This window comes from Gossypium hirsutum, chromosome A02 (assembly GCF_007990345.1).
Source record: "Gossypium hirsutum isolate 1008001.06 chromosome A02, Gossypium_hirsutum_v2.1, whole genome shotgun sequence".
NCBI lineage: Eukaryota > Viridiplantae > Streptophyta > Magnoliopsida > Malvales > Malvaceae > Gossypium > Gossypium hirsutum.
Window position 1 is genome coordinate 10,027,385 of NC_053425.1, and position 18,435 is coordinate 10,045,819.

General features: G+C 34.7%; 1 protein-coding gene across 1 annotated transcript; it reads right to left on the reverse strand.

The window, feature by feature from the left end:
* Nucleotides 1–13,258: 13,258 nt before the first annotated feature.
* On the reverse strand, nt 13,259–14,753 carry LOC107952585 (GRAS family protein RAM1). The gene has a single exon (XM_016887795.2). The coding sequence runs from the start codon at nt 14,702–14,704 to the stop codon at nt 13,328–13,330; it is 1,377 nt and encodes a 458-aa protein (XP_016743284.1). The 5' UTR covers nt 14,705–14,753; the 3' UTR covers nt 13,259–13,327.
* Nucleotides 14,754–18,435: the final 3,682 nt, after the last annotated feature.

Genomic DNA, 18,435 nt, shown 5'->3' on the forward strand with positions numbered 1-18,435 from the left:
TTCTACCATCCTTAACAAATCAGGGGATAAGTTACAGTCTCTGTCATCCTCAAAGTCCTGAGATCCCTCAGACACATATCCCGTTCAAAAAGAGACTCTGAATTAGTAGCAACGTCACTCACATCATTGATATCTGGAGACCTGTTGTAGGTGCGAAGGAAGATACAAAGAACAAGAGAATCTAAGAACAATGATATGTATGGTATGATCATGAATGGAAGAATAAAAGAATATTTGCACGAAATAAGACAAAAGGATGCATTTCATTGAAATAATGATTTTGAACACAAGCCTATTTCACAAAAAGACATTTATTACTCCTAGGCCTAGAGCAATAAGTGTGTTTTGGACATTACTCTGAGTTAGTTCTAAAGACTACAGGAATTTCTTCCGTAGTCCAATTATTCAGAACGCTTCCCGGCTCATAAGGGCGAATGCTCGACAAATTCTCTACTCCAGTTCCTTCTTCGTATGTGGCATTGATGTCTAATTTTTCCATCATTCCTTCCACGATTTCCTTTCCCGACGTCTTTCACTCGGAGTGAATGACCCCTCCAGACACAAAAGTCTTCGATATATGGGGGAAGATCATTAGTTCCCATTCCATTTCTCCGCCGCTCAATCGCGCTCTCCTTCTTTCTTGCTTCTTTTCTAGCTCATTCTTTCTTTGTTTCGTGTCTGGCTTAAATCCTAACCCAAAATGGTCTTTTTTGTCTTTCACGATTGGTGCATTAATCCTTCCCTGGAGGTATCTCCCGAGTCCTTTTTCGGGTAGGGCCCCTTTTCCAACAGTTAGCCGTAGTCCCATTCTTGTAGTCTCAGATAACCTGGGCCTTGGAATCTTATTTCCTTTGGTAAAAAAATGTTGCATTTACAAACTCTAAAAACCGAAAAGAGCATTCAATTGCTTCATCATTTGCCTCTAGATATGGGTCGTCACTAGTTATTGCTGCGATGATGTCTTCTTCAGCATTGATCATTACTAACCGACCTTCGGTTACCAATTTCAACTTTTGGTGCAGCGAGGAAGGGACTGCCCCTGCTGAATGTATCCATGGCCTTCCCAATAGGCAATTATATGAAGGCTTAATGTCTATGACTAGTAAATCTACCTTGTACGTGGTCGGCCCGATTAAGAGGGGTATTTCAATTCTCCCAATTACCTTCCTTTCCGTGCCATCAAATGCTCTCACTATATTTTGGAATGTCTTCATATGGGAACTATCCACTGGCAACCTACTTAGCGTAGATAGGGGTAGGACATTTAGTGCAGACCCATTATCAATCAATACCCCCGGTAACGTGTACCCTTTACAGCGAGTCGTGATGTGTAAAGCTTTAGTCGATCCTCAGCCTCCTGGCGGTACTTCATCGTCATTGAAGAATATGAAGTTGTCGGCACTTATATTGTTGACTAAGCGGTCCAGTTTGTTTATAGAGATATCGTTAGCAACATAAGTTTCATTTAGCACCTTCATCAATGCGCTGCGATGGGTTTCTGAGTTTAAAAGTAAGGCCAATACCGATATACGAGCTGGATGTTTGTGCAACTGTTCTACGACACTATATTTGCTGTGCTTTAGAAATTTTAAGAATTCCTTGGCTTCTCTTTCAGTCACTGATTCATTAACAGTTAGTTCAAGCCCCACCGACTTCTCTTTCTTTTTCTCAATTGCTAATGATTTTTCTTTAACTTGCTCGACTTTTGTATTTGGGGTATAACACCTTCTGCTATGCGTATAAAAACCCTCATCTTGACCTTCCTCTGATGTATTAATCGGAATCTCCTCTCCCGGGATTGTCACATTGCAGCTATAGTTCCACGGTACCCTTTTGCTATTTTTGTAAGGGAAAGTAGCGGGCTTTTGAATCACGACCTTTGGCGCAACTGGTGCCCCGGCTTCATTCATTCTCAGACACGATATGATAACCACTGGGTGGTTAACTTTGTAAACATCCTTTGTCGACCCCTCTTCGGAGGCACACACATCTGTTTCTTCTGGGCTCTCGACATATTCGAAGAATCCCAGCTCCTTATTATCCATCAATCCTTGTACTAAAGCCCTGAATTGGCTGCATTTCTGAATCTCGTGATCCTCTTGAACGTGGAACTCACAATAATTCTTCGTTTCTCGGGTCTGACCCCTGAATTTTGTGTTATCAACCCTCTTTCCACCATTTTCTTCCATACTTCTTTCAACGGGGTATTCACTTCTGCAATATTCATCTTAGTTTCTTTCCCCGAACTCTCGATTATCACATTTATTCCCTTATCCCCATGGTTAGGTAATGGATTCTCTGCACTGGATGTATCATCAAATTTGACGATGCCCATGTTGATGAGTCTTTCAACCAATTTCTTGAAAGTGGTGCAGTTTTCTATCGAGTGTCCTATGGCTCCCGCATAGTATTCGCATTGGGAATTTGCGTCATACCACTTGGGGTATGGAGGTTGCATTGGCTTTAGATAGAAGGGAGACACGACATGTGCATCAAATAAACTTTGGTATAACTCCTTGTACGTCATTAGAATGGGCGTAAATTGGAGTTTCTCCCTATTTTACTTTGTGTTGGGCTCTTGTCTGGGTGGACCCTGCTGACCAGTAGTTGTCGACCTTGGTTGGCTTACGGTGATCGATTTCAAATATGTGCTCACATTGTTTACCTCATGCTCTTTCTTTCTTGGCGCTGACCTCTTGGCATTTTTCCCAGCCTCTATTTTCCCACATCTTATCGCATTTTCTATCATTTCTCCAAACATTACTATGTTTGAAAAACTCTTGGTTGCGCTACCCAGCATGTGGTTAATAAAAGGTGCCTTCAGGATATTGATGAAGAGCATAGTGGTTTCTTTTTCCAACAGAGGGGGTTGGACTTGTGTGGCCACCTCTCTCCATCACTGGGCATACTGCCTAAAGCTCTCATTATGCTTTTTCTCCATATTCTGTAAAGTGATTCTATCAGGGGCTATGTCTGCCACATGACCGTACTGCTTCATGAAAGCTTGTGCTAAATCTTTCCATGAACTGATCTAGGCGCGACTCAGTTGGTTGTACCATCTAGAAGCGGCCCCAACCAGACTTTCTTGGAAGTAGTGAATTAATAGTTGGTTATTATTGACATGGCCTACCATTTGTCTGCAGAACATAGTGATGTGAGTTTCGGGACAGCTAGTCCCGTTGTATTTCTCAAATTCTGGAGTTTTGAACTTGGGAGGAAGTACCAGGTCCGGAACCAAACTTAATTCCTTAGCGTCGATTCCACCACGATAGTCGGTGCTTTCCATTTCTTTAAATTTTTCTTCTAACCATCTACACCTTTCCTCAAGCTCTCTCAGAAGTTCTACCCTTGTCTTTTCTGCTTCTGTTACTTCATTGAGATTGAGGACCACAGGGTTGGTCGGGTTATCCCCCGGATTAGAGCCCGAGTCGGCCTGATAATTCATCAGTACCAAAATACCGACCTGAAATGGTTGGGGTCTAATTGTGACCGATAGCCTTCTTGGATACATATCAGGTTGTGTCTGAACGTCTGCTGGGGCAAAACCCGGAGGGTAGGTAGGATCTTCATTATCATCTCCAGCATTGATCAAGGGGCTTTTCCCTTTTTCTAATCTGCCAGCCAATAAATGTGTTAGTTGGTCTATCATGCTTTTCTAGGACTCCAGCATCTGGTCCCTCATATATTGCTGGATTTTGGCAAGCTGTTCTTGCATACGTGTTTGTAATTGATCCTGCATCTCTTTTTGCATTTGTTCCAATCTCTCTAACCTTTGATCCATTGCTCTTGTTTTTCCTCTTGTACCATAACGATGTTTCAGGGCAAATGCCATGATTTTTAGGGTTTTTTGTGAGTTTTAGTGCGTATGATGCAATGCTGATGCATGAATGCAATGAATGCGATGAATGTAAAAAAGAGTTGATTCCAATTCGATTTCAATAGAGTAACTTTTCTAGAAAACAAGTTTCTTTAATAAAATAGATTACATATAAGGCTTGGCCCTGATACTTAAGGCCTTGACCTGCCTAAGAAGCCAAGCTAACTCTCGACCTCGGTCCGATTCTGACTCGTATTTTAAACTCAGCACATCGGTTTGTACTGCTAATGTTTGTAAGTGATCAGCCACTTCTCGCACTTGAGTCAAAGCTTCGCCCATGACGTAGTCCCTGCTCCTGACTTGGTCTTGAGATTGATGAAGTTGCTCCTTCCATCGCTCGTTATTTACCTCAAGGAGTTCTATCTGAAGTTCACAATTTTGCAGTGCTGTTTTGAGTTCTTCTATATTCTCTTTTAATTCTTCGATTCTGTTCTGACTAGCTTTCAACTCGACTACGGAGTTATGCGAGCGAAACTGATACAAGGACCTCTCTAACTTTGATACCCGAATCTTTAACCCTTCTTTCTCATTCTGGCTTTCTACCAAACTTCTTTTCAGAGCACCTTCTCGAGCTTGAGCATCCCGGAATTTTTCTTTCCATTGGTTGGCTTTGCTTTGTTCTTCTTTAACTTCCTATCGCCACTGTTCCGATGTTTTTCCTAACCCAGCGGTTCTTATTGATCTATCCATCTTCTTATAGTCCGTTTTCAAACTGTCCAAGTCCTCTTCAGCCTTGTTTTTCCCTTTTTTGAGTCTTTCAGCTTCTAGTTTCTGGACATCGACATCTAACCCTAACTGCATCTTTTCTTCTTTCAACTGCTCGATCCTTTTTTCTAGCTCTAGACTCTTTTTCTCAAAATCTTGCCTGATGATTTCTAGCTCAGATGAGATTACTTTCAAGTGTTCTTCTATCGACTGAGGATTCCCTTGATCTGATGTAGGGATGTTGTCGTTAATCCTCTGATTTCACCATCAGTCGTACTCAGGAGTAGTCATAGGATTGGCAGCAAACTTCTTCATTCTACGAGTCTGGTTCCAGGCATTTGATATCTCGCGAACTTTCTTTTTGTAATTATTCCCTGTGAACACGAACTCGCACTGGGCTAACCCGTATGTTGGTAGTGTAGACTGTCTGGATCTGTACTGTCTTAATGCAAGCAAAGGAGCATATCCGACGGCTCCCCATACTCCTAACAAGGGAACCCAATCAAAATCTCTGCATCAGTATAATATTTCATTAGGAACCATCCACGGGGCTCTCCATTCAACGTCTTCTTCTTGCAAATTTTGGAGAACCGTCATCCAATTTTCTTCTGTAACATGATCTTACCTCAGTGTAGCCACTAACTCTTTCAGTGGACAGTAATTTTCAGAAAATATACGATACGAGACTTTTTCCACTTTCCAAAAATGACTGTGGAACCAAGATAACAAGAGCTGTGCACATCCAATAAATCTCCCTTCACCTGCTCTTCTACAAGCATTCAATGATCTGAAAGTTTCAGCCAAAATTACAGGAACAGGTGTGGTTCCTTTACCAAGCCTGTCAAAAAGGTCAGAAACAGCCTCGTCTACATGCCCCAAAGCTTTGGGGAAGATGACCAGTCCATAAATGCTCAAGCCGAAGATATCTACCTTTTTCTTCACGTCGGGGTGCGCTAAGATTAGATCCCTCAGGTTCCTCCAAGGAATGCATTTACAATCTCCTTTTTGTTTGATCCGGGTTGTCACCCACTGTTCGCTCATCCCTGTGATGTTCATCAGCTTTTTTGAAAATGCTGGGACGTTAGCAGGTTTGGAATAAATTTTGTCAACCTGAATCTTGGGGCAATGGAGCAAGGTCGTGTATTCTTCTATAGTAGGTACCAAATCTACTTTCCCAAAAGTGAAGCAACTATAAGCAGAATTCCAATATTAGGCAAGGGCTCAAAACAGGTGTTCATCTACCTTGACATCGAGCAGATAAGGTAAATCACCGTAATGACAATAGAAGAGCTGTTTGACCTCGTCATCCCACTGACCCCAAATTTTTTTCATCTCTTGGAGATTATTCTGAGTTACGCTGATCCGAGTAAAATTCCATAACTCTGACACGTACCCCTCGGTAAGACTGTCACCTTTCTCTTGTTGTGTTGTCTCAGCCCATATCCGGACAGCCGCGTTGTCTTCTACTTTATCAGAAAACCCTTTTTCCATGATAAGCTATCTATTTAGGAACTGAATGCGAATCAACACCTTTTGTGATGAAAATGCCATGCAAATACAATCAAAGTACATCAAGTCAGTATTTTATACGCAGTTCAAAGCAAACAAAGAATAATAAATATAGCACTTGCTTAGGTAACCACTAGGGTTTCGGAGTGGCTCTACCTAGGGTGGGTTCTTAAGGCTCACTACATGGGGTTTGGTTCTAGAGTAAAGGTACCTGAACCAGTAGATTCCTCGATCTTCACCCATTATAGGCTCACACAGACTGAGTTCAGTTCAGGGGAATACATTTCCCTATGGCTGCACGGAGATGAAAATCTCACGAAGACATAGGTACGGATGTATCCCGAAAGTGATCCACTATCCTGCACGGAGGTGAAAACCTCACGAATGAGTAGTTTCTCACTCCCACTTAAAAGGGTGTGACCACAGCGGTCATGCAATGCAATATGCAAGACTATTTAAAGACTCGAACCAACGCAGCAGGTATTGTATCATAAACCACAAAAAATAGCTAATGAAATGCAATGAAAGGATCGTATTTCAAAACCAAATTTTTAATTTTCGATAAAAAGACAAAAGTTAATCAACTTGTGACTTGACTCTCTTATTTGGTGTCCCTAGTGGAGTCGCCAAGCTGTCGTAACCATTTTTTTAAAAAAAAAAACAGAGATCGACTTGGATTTAAAAATGAAGAACGGGAGTCGCCACCAATCATTTTTAATAGGGTTTGATTGGATCACCTCAAAACACGGTCGTTTTTAATAAATAAATAAATTTTTCAAAACGACGATTTTGGTCTGCGAAAATAAAAAACCGGTTCGGGAGTCAGTTACGTACGAGGAAGGATTAGCACCCTCGACACGCCCAAAAATTGGTACCTAGCTGATTAATTAGTGTCTTAAGATCGAAGATTGAAAACTTGAAAGGCTTTTGAAATATGATCCTTCTTTATAAAAATGCTCAAGTGTTAAAGACCTTCTCGTCTCAAAATATAAAATGTCACATCCAGTAAGTTAGGACGCGTCATCTTGAATTTTTGAGAGCGAGCTTGCCTTTTATATAAAATTAGCGTATTTATTAAAAGGGTATTCGATTATTTAGAGTTAACAAGAGAAATCAAAATCCAGTAAGTTAGGGCACGTTTCCTCGAATTCTCAAACCCCGAATATTGCCTTTATTTTAAAATAAATTCTTATTTCGAGGTGACAAAATGTCATACCCGGTAAGTTAGGGCATAACACCTCGTACCTCCGAGAATATTTATTTCAAAACTCGTATTATGATTTAAAAGAATATTCCGTTATTTAGGTAAGATGAGAAAAATCGAAACCCAGTAAGTTAGGGCACGATCGTCTCGAATTACCGAAGACGGAAGATCGCTTTTATGAAAGAATTATTCTAAGGTGTCGAATAAGAACGTGATGTGATTTATAGTAAAATATAAAAGCAAGTTATGATGTTAATGCGTAATAATAAGCGTGACAATGTCAAACATAATAATACGAGCAATTATGAAAGGAGAAACAATAACGAGGCTAGTAAACAAGCGCATGAGGAAAATAAAATGATCGAATACGCAAGTAAATTAATAAATAAATAAATAAATATAAAAAAATGACAAAATAAAATGATAATGATAACGAGAACGAGAACGAGAACGATAATATTAATAATTTTGATAGGAGGGTAACATAAAAGATGATAATAATAATGATAATAATAATGTAGTACCTATAATACTAATAATAATAATAATAATAATACTATTAATGACATTATATAAACATATACATATATTCATTAAGGATGTATACATATAATAAAACACATGCTAATATTAATAACAAATATAATAAGGATTAAAATAGACATAAATATAATAATATGTATATAACGTGTTATTAAAAATATGTGCATAATATAGTATTTAAATATGTATACATAAAATATATATTAGGAGTAATAATAATATTAAAAAAAAACAACTATAAGTATATACATAAATAGATATATAGTAATAGTATATACATAATATAGTTATTAAAAGTATATATGTAAGATAGTATAAAAATGTATATAATATAGTATCAAAGATGTATACATAACATATAAAATACAATATTAAAATGATAGATATATATACATGATACACATATATATTATAAATGATGATATTAAAGGTATAAAGGTATATACATGAATAAATTCGAAATATACATAATAATAATAAAATTTTAAAACAAATATTATGTGTATAACCTAAAATAAATCATATGCAAAATAATTAAACATAATATTTAACAAAACTATCTAAAATAAGAGGTCAGGGACTGAAATAAAATCATAGTAAAACTACAGGGTAAAAATCACGAAAATCAGCAACTGCTAGGAGTTAAAATAGAAATCGCATGAAGAAACCAGGGTTAACCTGGTAATTATCCCTAAATCCGATGCACAGCTCATCAATATAGGACCGAAATGCGATCTGATCAAAATTGTGTGGGTAAATTTCAAGAATATAAAATAGTTATAGGGTCAGATTAAAATGTACCAAAAAAACAAGAGGACTAAAAAGGGAAATAGCCCATCTGGGCCTTAAAAAACACGCGGATCCTTCTTATCGGGTCTGGCCGACCCGTTTTACACCAAAACGACGTCGTTTTGGGGCTCTTCGGGACACCCTGAAACGACGTCGTTTTACCATGCTATAAAAGCCAAATTTTTGAGACAAAAAATCACTTCCTCCATCCTTTTTTCAAAAAAAGCTCAGCAGCTCTCTCGTTCTCTCCCTCTCGCCCTCTAGTCGGAGCAGGAATCTGGCGAGTGGGCCACCGTACACCCCCGCCGGTCGCCTTCGCCGGCCACCGCGTAAATTCCAAAAAAGGTGCCCTTTTCTTTTTATTATTATTATTTTTTAAATATACGTATATAGATAGGAATGAATAAACTTAAAAATGAGAAATATATAGATAAAAAGAACCTTAGCAACGAATCGATTCCCTCTTCAACTGCTGACTGCTTTTTAATTGTTTTATATGCTTGAATTCTTGGATGCTATGGTTGTGTTTCTATTCTGTTTTTCAGTGTTTGATAACCTGTTGGTTTTATTGATAATCTCTTCTTTCAACAAAAAGAAAAAACCCCCAAAAATTAACCCCTTGATTCGGTTTTTAACATGGCTTTTTATAGTCATATTTCTTTACAACTTGCATATTAATAACTGCTCTGTCTTTCTTGCAGAAAAAGTGGGTGGTGTTGGTGTCAGGCAGTGGCGGTGGACGTGACAGACGGTGGCAGACGGTATGGGCGGTTAGGCTAGGGTTTCTTTTAGGTATTAGGTTAGTGGGTTTGGGTCAAAAGTTGTAATGGGTCTTAGTTTTGGGTAGGTTTGTTCAGATTGGGTTTTGTGTTTGGGTTTAGTGGGCTTAGTGGGTTGGTCCGGGCCTAAATGGGCTTGTACAGCTGCCCCTCTTTACTTGTTGTCGTATAACGAGAATAGAGCAAAGACTTTCAAGAAATACCAGTTTGGCTCGGCCGCGTCGAGTCTCGACTTCCTTGGCGTTCTTTTTGTAGTTTAGTTGTAGAAAAAAAAACCCTAAAGTTTTGAGTTTCCCTCTTCTCTCTCACTTTCCCCTCTTTTTTCTCTTCTTCGACAGACCAAAGAGAAACGACTCCACCACCATTTTGAGCCAAACTTCGACTTCAGAGGCTTCTCCGCGACGGTGAGTTCCCCTCCCCCTTCTTTTTTATATTTTCGTATGTGGACCCGAATGGGAACAGGAAAAAAATGGAAAAAAGAAGAAACAAAGTAAAGTTGCAGTAAATAATCACCTTTGAAAATATTCTTTGGTTGCTTTCTACTGATTTATGTGTGTATTTCGTATACAATTTCTCTAAAAAAAAGGGAAAAAAAACCACCCTTTACAATCAAAATTTGAAAGCTTTTATAGCCAAATACAAACGGTTTAAGGCCATTTTCTTGCTCGTGTTGTAGGCCGTGAAGACATGGGAGCGGAGCGCACGGACGTGGGGCGAATAATGCGCGAATTGGGGGTCATGCATGGTACGTGGAGGCTGTTGGTGGCCATTGCTGCGGCGCGAAATAGATGGAAACCCTAGGGTTTCCAAGTCTGGGCCTATTGTTGTTGGGCCATTTGTAACTTGGCTTGTATTTTGGGCCAGTATTTTGGGCCGGGTTTTGTAAATGGATATTTAATATTTTTGTTTCATTTTTTAGTTTTTGTATGGGCCTGGGCCAAAATTGGGTCTTACACCTGTTTTCGACATCCATAAGGTGAAATGGTTGAGAGGGTCTCCATGAATTGGAAATTCGGTTATGTAATACCCTCCATGTCCTTAACAAGCCAATCCTTGATTCGGTCAGAAAAATTGATGGCTAGAATCCCATTTACAGTGGATCTCAAAATATCTCCCTCAACAAAGACCAAATCCTCTTCATTGATGATACAAAAATTTAATGATGGCCCATTCGCTTTACCCCTCAGGAGCTTATCCTTCCAAGAGACCTCGGCCTTCGGGCTTAGATCTACTACCATGTTCTCAATAGCATCATCAATTGTCTTTTTGATACGAACTTTGTTTGTGATACGATCTTCATTAGTGTCCCCTCCGCTATCTCCTCGATCGCTGAACTAGATCAAATTTTTCGATGACATTTCTGATCAACAAGAACGAACTCTTTTGCTAATAAATATATTTATTACATAGAGAAGTTATTTCTTTAACAGTGGTATAAGAAACGAATAACAATTCATATTTATTATGAATATTAATAAAGTCTTAAAACTTCACTACTTGAATTTAATTTTCCATTTAAAAAAAACAGATTTAATATTTAATTAAAAGTTCTATTAAACATTGAATTAATACATAATACTATTAAAATCAATATAGAAATTTGGAGCTAAAATAAAAATAAACTATAATATTAAATTGAAATAATACAAAATAGGCATAATATTATTTGACATCATCATCAATTAAAACTTTTAAAAAAAATAAAATGTAAGTTGTGATCTAATGATTGAAGGTTCATCTTCTTTAAAAAATAGTATGAGTTTAAATATTTTTTTCCAAAAAACAAAAAAAAAAAAAAAGAATTAGGAGCGGATTAGATAAAAAATTTTAAAATGTGAGTTTTTTTGCCTGATGGATGCTTCAATTAACTGCCGAGTAAGGGTCTGAAATCGCCCTTTTAATCAAACTATTTTAGAAATAAAAGTATTTTTATTATTTTAAAATCGCTATGTAGGGGAAATTTTTAGAAATAAATATTATATATGTTGAAACCTAAATATAATTGGGTACTTTCAAAATAAAAATATATATATTTACTTTTTATATAAACAGGTGAAATTTTTCTTTTTTTATATCTTGAAACTGTCGTGTAAAGAGGTATTTTTAAAATATATTTTTTATAAGAAACAACACGTGTAAAAGCCGGGTGAAATTATTATTATTATTATTTTTAATAACTTGAAACCACTGTCACTTTTAAATTTAATTTTTTCATATCAGAAACATGTCTCAAAGCTAGGTGAAACTACCACCTAACATGGAGATTTCACTTGATTTTGAGATCTATTTTACCATCACAAATATATATATCTATTTGAAACCGTGTTGTAAGGAGGTGATTTTAGGGAAAAAAATTATATAAAAAAACTACAATATGTTTCTAAATAATTTTTAAAATTACAATTTTTTCTAATAAATTGAATTCAATGAGTCTTTCATAATTTTTTTTTAAAAAAAAATTGTAGATCCACTTTAAACTAATTTTCTAATCCTCTGCATAATAGAACCTTTAGTGATGATCGAATTCAATAAAAAATAAATTTGTATTCCTAGAAATAGATTAAGTGTATTTCTTTTATTTTAAAAAAATTAATTGATAGATAGTGATGAGCAACATTGTATTCACAGGAATTAATGAAGTTGAATTTGGTCCAGGAAGGAATAAATTTGTTTAATCATCAAGGTAAATTTTCCTTTAATTCGATTTGTAGTGAAATCAATACTCATTAAATTGATCAGTAATTGAACTAAACTAGATTTTGGATTAAGCATTTGATTTGAGCTAATTTTGTTTAATGTTTACATTTGGCCCTTTTATGGTTGATTAATGGTGATTTAAAATAGAGAGACCTTGGGCTTTCTAATGACAATAAACCATTGCTCAAATAGAATAAATTTCCATGGAATGCCACATTCAGATTTGGAACGTACAATAAAATAAATTGTATGATTGAGCTAATTAATTGAGAAGGCCCATCTCTTTATTTGGCCTTAAATCTTTCTTCTTCTTCTTTATTTATTTATTTATTTATAATAACACTTCTATACCAATTCAATCTATGAATTTTGATTCCTCGTAAAAATTATAATTTTATTCACTCAAAAATAAAAATTATTTTTTGATTATTTTAACACATTGTAATTAAATATTAAATTTTAAGTTTTAAAATTTCGAAATTTTTGACAAAAAGTAATTAACAAAGTACTGTTTTTTTGGGAATCATAGAAATGCTATAATCTTTCTTATGCATCACCGATTTCCAAATTCTTAAGAATCATTGGCAAAGAAATTAGAAAAGTGGAGGATGGAAAATAAAAAAGTTAAAATTAATAAAACTCAAAAATAAAAAATTGGAAAGTTCTTCAACAACAAAGTTGAATATTTCAACATAAAAGAAATATGCCCTAGGTAGCAATTTTATTAATCAAATACAAATGGTGGTCGGCTATGGTATTTAAAGACCAACGAATTTCCAAGTCTTTACCTACCTAATGACGGATCAAATTTTAGTTATATGAGAATTCTGCGATTGGTTCATTAATTAAGGATATTCACATCATGAATTCGAGTTGATGAAATTGTCTACTAATGATGTATGTGATAATAATTTGTTTTTATTTAAGTACATATGAGTTCTTAAAATAAAAATTATCATTCTTTTTTTAAATTTACTCAAGGTAAAGAAGATAAAGGGGAATTACTTTCAATTTATTGATTAATTTTGTTATAAACAATTAATGTTTTTTTTTAAACAATTTTGAAATTAAAGATGATGTATTTCAGTATAGTCAAACCCACGTCTTTCTATATCGATAATAATACTTATACCAATCAAACTAAAACTCAACCAAATGTTATAAACAGACAAGAATGTGTTAGAAAAGAAAAAAAAAGAAAAAAAAATAGTGAACTTAGATGTATCATACACATTGCCATGCAGAAGCTGTTAGCAAGCACCTATCTTGCCACCCTAATGAAAGAGCCTTCCCTTCATCCCTTTGAAATACTCTAAACCCACCATTAATATTCTCTCCTTCACATGGAAGGGGGCAGTAATTATGGGTCCTAACTTTCAACAAAAGTTTTGCTTGTATCAAACACTTTGAGCTCAGTTTCATCCCTCCAAATCCATGCCTTTCCATCATGTTTTTCCATGTTCCTTTATTTTCTTCATCTAAGTTCTCACTGTTAATCATGACTTTGATCTCTTTCCCCAGATGGTTTCTCTCAATACTTAGCCTCTCAGTGCTCTCTTGTGGGAGGCAATCATCCAATGAATCAAACATGGCAGCAAAGTAATGCAAAGATTCCATGAATCTGGATAAGAAGTTTCTTACTCTTGGATTACCTTCTTGCTCCACTAGGATAACAATGGAAGGTTTAAGTGAATGAACTGATTTTAATGTCTCGGACATTTCCATAAAGTTGCTCAAATGAAAAACTAAATTCACAGCAACTGTTTCATTCTTCTTTTCCCTTTGGTTGATGATCAGCTTGGATGATGATCTCAACAGGCCTTGGAATTCAAAGACCAGGTTGCAAAACCCTTTGGCGAAGCTCACTAATCGAGCCTCAGTTTCTTGCAGTTCTTCTAAGCTTCTGCCATAGCCTGTAAGTCGAAGGGATACCCTTTTGCCACTTTGTGAAAGGGATTGGATGAGAGAAGGCCATTGAAAGCCATAAGAGACGTTAAAATCAATAACATGCAAGGCTCTATTGTTGTTTGTCTCTTGGTCTTTCTCAAAAGCTTCGATGATGACTTGGTTAGCAGTGAAATGAGCGAATTGGTAATAAGGGGAGACCCTATAAAGACTGGTGAAAGCTAGAAACTGTTGTTCAGTACTAGGTTCCTTCATGACCATGTCGTAAAAAGGGGATTTTGGGGTTAAAATCCTAGCAAATAAACCATCAGCAAAGTGAGCAACAACTCGTTGCACTGAGTCTCCCATTAATGACACGGTGGGATAGAGTTGGATGAGATTCTCCAAGGCTGAGTTCATATTGTACTTATCAACTGAAGTAGCAATGATGAGCAAGGAATGGATTAAGTGAAGACCTTTCCCGTTTTCAGCCAAGCCTTTTGATCTCTTGTGGTCAAGCTTTAACATCTCTTCCCTCACTTGAAGAAGCTTAAATATTTTCCCTTCAAAATACCCTTCAAGTGATGGGTTCAGAGGGTTGCAAACATTAAGTAATTTTCTCTTCCTTTTTCTACTGTTTTCCCCATTAGGATCTGTCACAATGGCCAGGCTGAGATTCAAATGCTCCTCCTCTTCATCTCTATCTTCCATCACCATTTCAAAGGAGAAATTGAGATTAAGAAACAAAGATCAAAGAGATGAAGAATATAAGATTTTATGACATGCGGATGCTAGGCTTTTATGGGGGGAAAGAATATGTATATCATGGAAAAAACTTATGAAAATTCCCTTCAGTCGTTACATGTGAAAGGAACAAAAGTGTAATAAAACAAGAGAGAGAGATATTTTTGAATGGAAATTGAGTTGGAAAATCGAGTTAAATTAGATTTTTAAAAGCATATTTTTATCTAATTTTAAATAATGGTTAAATTTTTTAATTAAATTTATTTAGAATTGGATTTGAGATCCCATTGTATTTCTCAAGAACTAATGTGTTGAATCAAGAAAACATTTTGATTTTCGTAAGAGAAAAAAAAGAGAATATTTGAGATATTTATGCTTTAGAAAAACTATGAAATATTTCTTGCTTGGAGTCATTGGGTAGCTCGGAGGTGCTTGAAAGATGCCATGAAAGTTGACAAAAAACAACGAGGAAATAAAAAAGGGGAAATCTAAACCTACCTACCCTTAACTGACTTTGTTCCCATCTTTTATTTCTATATACGGTAAAATTATTATGGATATACTTATATTTTATTTTTTCTTTTATTTAAAAAGTGAGTAAATTAATTTAGAGTGTGAGGTTAAAGAGTAAATCTATCATTTTTAGTAAAAATTTTATTTATTTTTACTGTTAAAAATAGTTGTAATTGATAGAATAATTAGATAGTTACATGTGGCTTACTACATATACCTCATACTGATGTACAGAGATTAATTTTTAATGATAGAAATTGATCAAATTTTTAACAGAATGACTCATTTGCTCTTTGATTTTATGTATAGAGACTAAATTGCTATTTTTTTGGTAGAGAAATTTATTTTAACCTATATTATGTAGCCCAAGTAAATTGCTTGGGATAGTGTTGAATTAAAATTTTGTTATTTCTTAAAAATATTGTGTTTCAAAACTCAAAGTTTAGCTTAATTAATTTATATAAATAATTTTATGAAGTGGCTTTACGAATTTAAGAAATGCAGCTTTATTATTTGTTTTCGAGATTTTGTTTATACTAAAATAATTTTCAAAGAAAATATCTACAAATTGAAATGGATATTTCCTTGAGGTATCATAGATTCTAAGCAAATTATGAAACTAACAAGACATTTCGAATTAAATGTTTGTCTTTGTGCATGTTCCATTGGATTCACACAGTCTTCTTTGCCAGCAATGGTACACCATGACTATGTTGATCTCTTGTCTAAAAACTTAGGTTAAACTCATTATGTGGGAGTATATTCAGTATTTCTAACTTATTTTAAATATTTGGGAGATCTTATCTCCAATCTATGTTTGGATATTTATCGAGCACAGCTGTTTACACACACATATATATATATATATATATATATATAGAAAAAGCATGAAAGCAACATAGATCGCAGTTGCTCAATTGGACAGGGTGGGAATAGGTCAGCTTAGCACGTGAATTGCGAAGTCTAAGCTGCTGTATATAATTATATTGCTAGAAAGCGATTAGTTCCACCTAAATCTTGAGATAAAATTCTTGAACTGGCCAATTCTTTTTTTATGAATTATCAGAGAGCTGCCATCCTTGATTAGGTTGGAGAAAGGGATGTATAATTATAAGTTATGATACTTGATTACATTACAACGAGAAAGAAAACAAAACGGCTTTTGTCAATGGGATTTCACGAGGGATTGCCAAACCAAAAAAATAAAGTAAATTTAATGTATGATAAAACAATGAATTCATTTATTATATCATTTGAAAAGAAAATAAATATGTTATTAAGTTCAGTTAGGATAATCATCTCTGTTGAGGTAAGTATTTGTAAGTAGTTGTTATGTGTTAATGGAAGTGTTCACTTCCATCACCACGACAACAGATTGTTACTTGTCATATTTGAAGTTGGCAATTTATTGAAACAAAATATTTTGGATATGTTGATGTTATGGAATTATTCAAGCACATCAATGAATATTAATTTATTTGGAGGAATATATCTTAAGGATCAGATTAGACTGATCATACCAAATCTCTTGGATTAAGGATGTTGGATCGGAACTAAACTTGAAAACTTATCTTCCAACAATCCACTTTGCTTTGGTTGTTATGATTATATTGTTTTTAGCTATTTTAATTAATGTTTCATAAGGGATTATAATTGATCTTTAGTATATTAACAAGTCTCGAAAGCTTCTATGTATTTGAGAGACTTGTGTAGGTTTAGGTATTGAGCACTTATTAGTTCATTAAGTTGGTGGTTTTAGAAACTAAGTTTTTAGGAGAGAATTTAGTAGTAAGAGATATAATTTTTTAGTATAAAAATGAATCTAATATTGTATACGAATATTTAAATCCACAATTAAAATTGCCATCTCTATCAATAACTTCATTTATGTATTATAAAAATTCAGAGTAGATAATTTATCTAAAATTATTATAACCAAAAATAGTATTTTAATTCCCCCACTTGTTTCGAAGTAGTTTTTATACAATACTCTTTGAATTCTTGGTGTGGTATTTTGTTGTTGGATTGATTGTAGAATAAAATAAATAAATATGATAGTAGGAGTAGGAGTTGAAGGAACAGCCGAAGGAATAAATTGATACACATTGTGAGCACCGTTTGCAACTTTGAATGTGTCTTGAGGAACACACATTAAATATTGGACCCGAATCAAAATCACACCAAACATCTGATTTCAACTTTGTTTCATGCTTAACAATTCTGGCTTCAATGTGCATTTCTCCTTCCAACTTTAACACATTCTCTTAAATTAATATTTACGGTTTTTTATTATAAACTTGGTATATAAATTTTTTTCCGTCTAGAGAACGTGTCAAGTTTGAAGGTTAAATACATATTTATGCCGATAATATTTGATGTACCATGTGCTATAATAAAACGACATATCATCACTGGTTAAAACAAAAAATTATTGAAGCACTAATAAATAAATACTAATTTTTTATTTAAATATTAATTATAATCATTATATTTTTACTCAGGTTTGATGTTTAGAATTTAATGTTTATGAGTTAGGGTTTGTATTTGTTTAGGGTTTAAGATTTATATCAAGTTTAGGGTTTTAGATTCATAGAGGCAAATCTAAACCCTCCTCCCCCCTTCAATTGTAAAATTATATTTTAATCCCCTTATAAATGATAGCATTAGAAGTTGATATATGTTAAAGTCATACTTTGGCCCCCAAAATGGAGAATATTATTTAGTCCCTTCAAACATGATGAAATTATAAGTTAATACAATATAAAATTACACTTTGACCTCATAAAAAAATTATACTTCACATTTTGTCCCCCTAAATAATGTTTTGGCTTTGACATAAGGGTTTTAGTTTTAAAGTTTAGGGTTTTAATTTTAGGTACAATGATAAATTTATCCATCAACATTTATATCTTTTGTCATTTTGGCCCATATTCTTTTTTTAAAGCTAAATTTGGCCCTCAAATTTTTAAAAAGAATCAAATTTGGCTACCAATATTTCAAAAAGAGTTGAATTGCCATTTTTTAACAAAAATCTTGACTAAAACATTAAATTTTTAATCGTAGTAGCTCACATGACAATCCATGTATATAAGGGAGAATCCAAAAAATAATTTAAAGGGGCAGAATGGAACTATAAATTTTTGAGAGGTAAAAATATAATTTTATCATATAATAATTTATGATTTCATTAT

Bases quoted from the DNA above. Each gene is read 5' to 3' on its own strand.
- LOC107952585 (XM_016887795.2), bottom strand. From the start codon at position 14,704: ATGGTGATGGAAGATAGAGATGAAGAGGAGGAGCATTTGAATCTCAGC.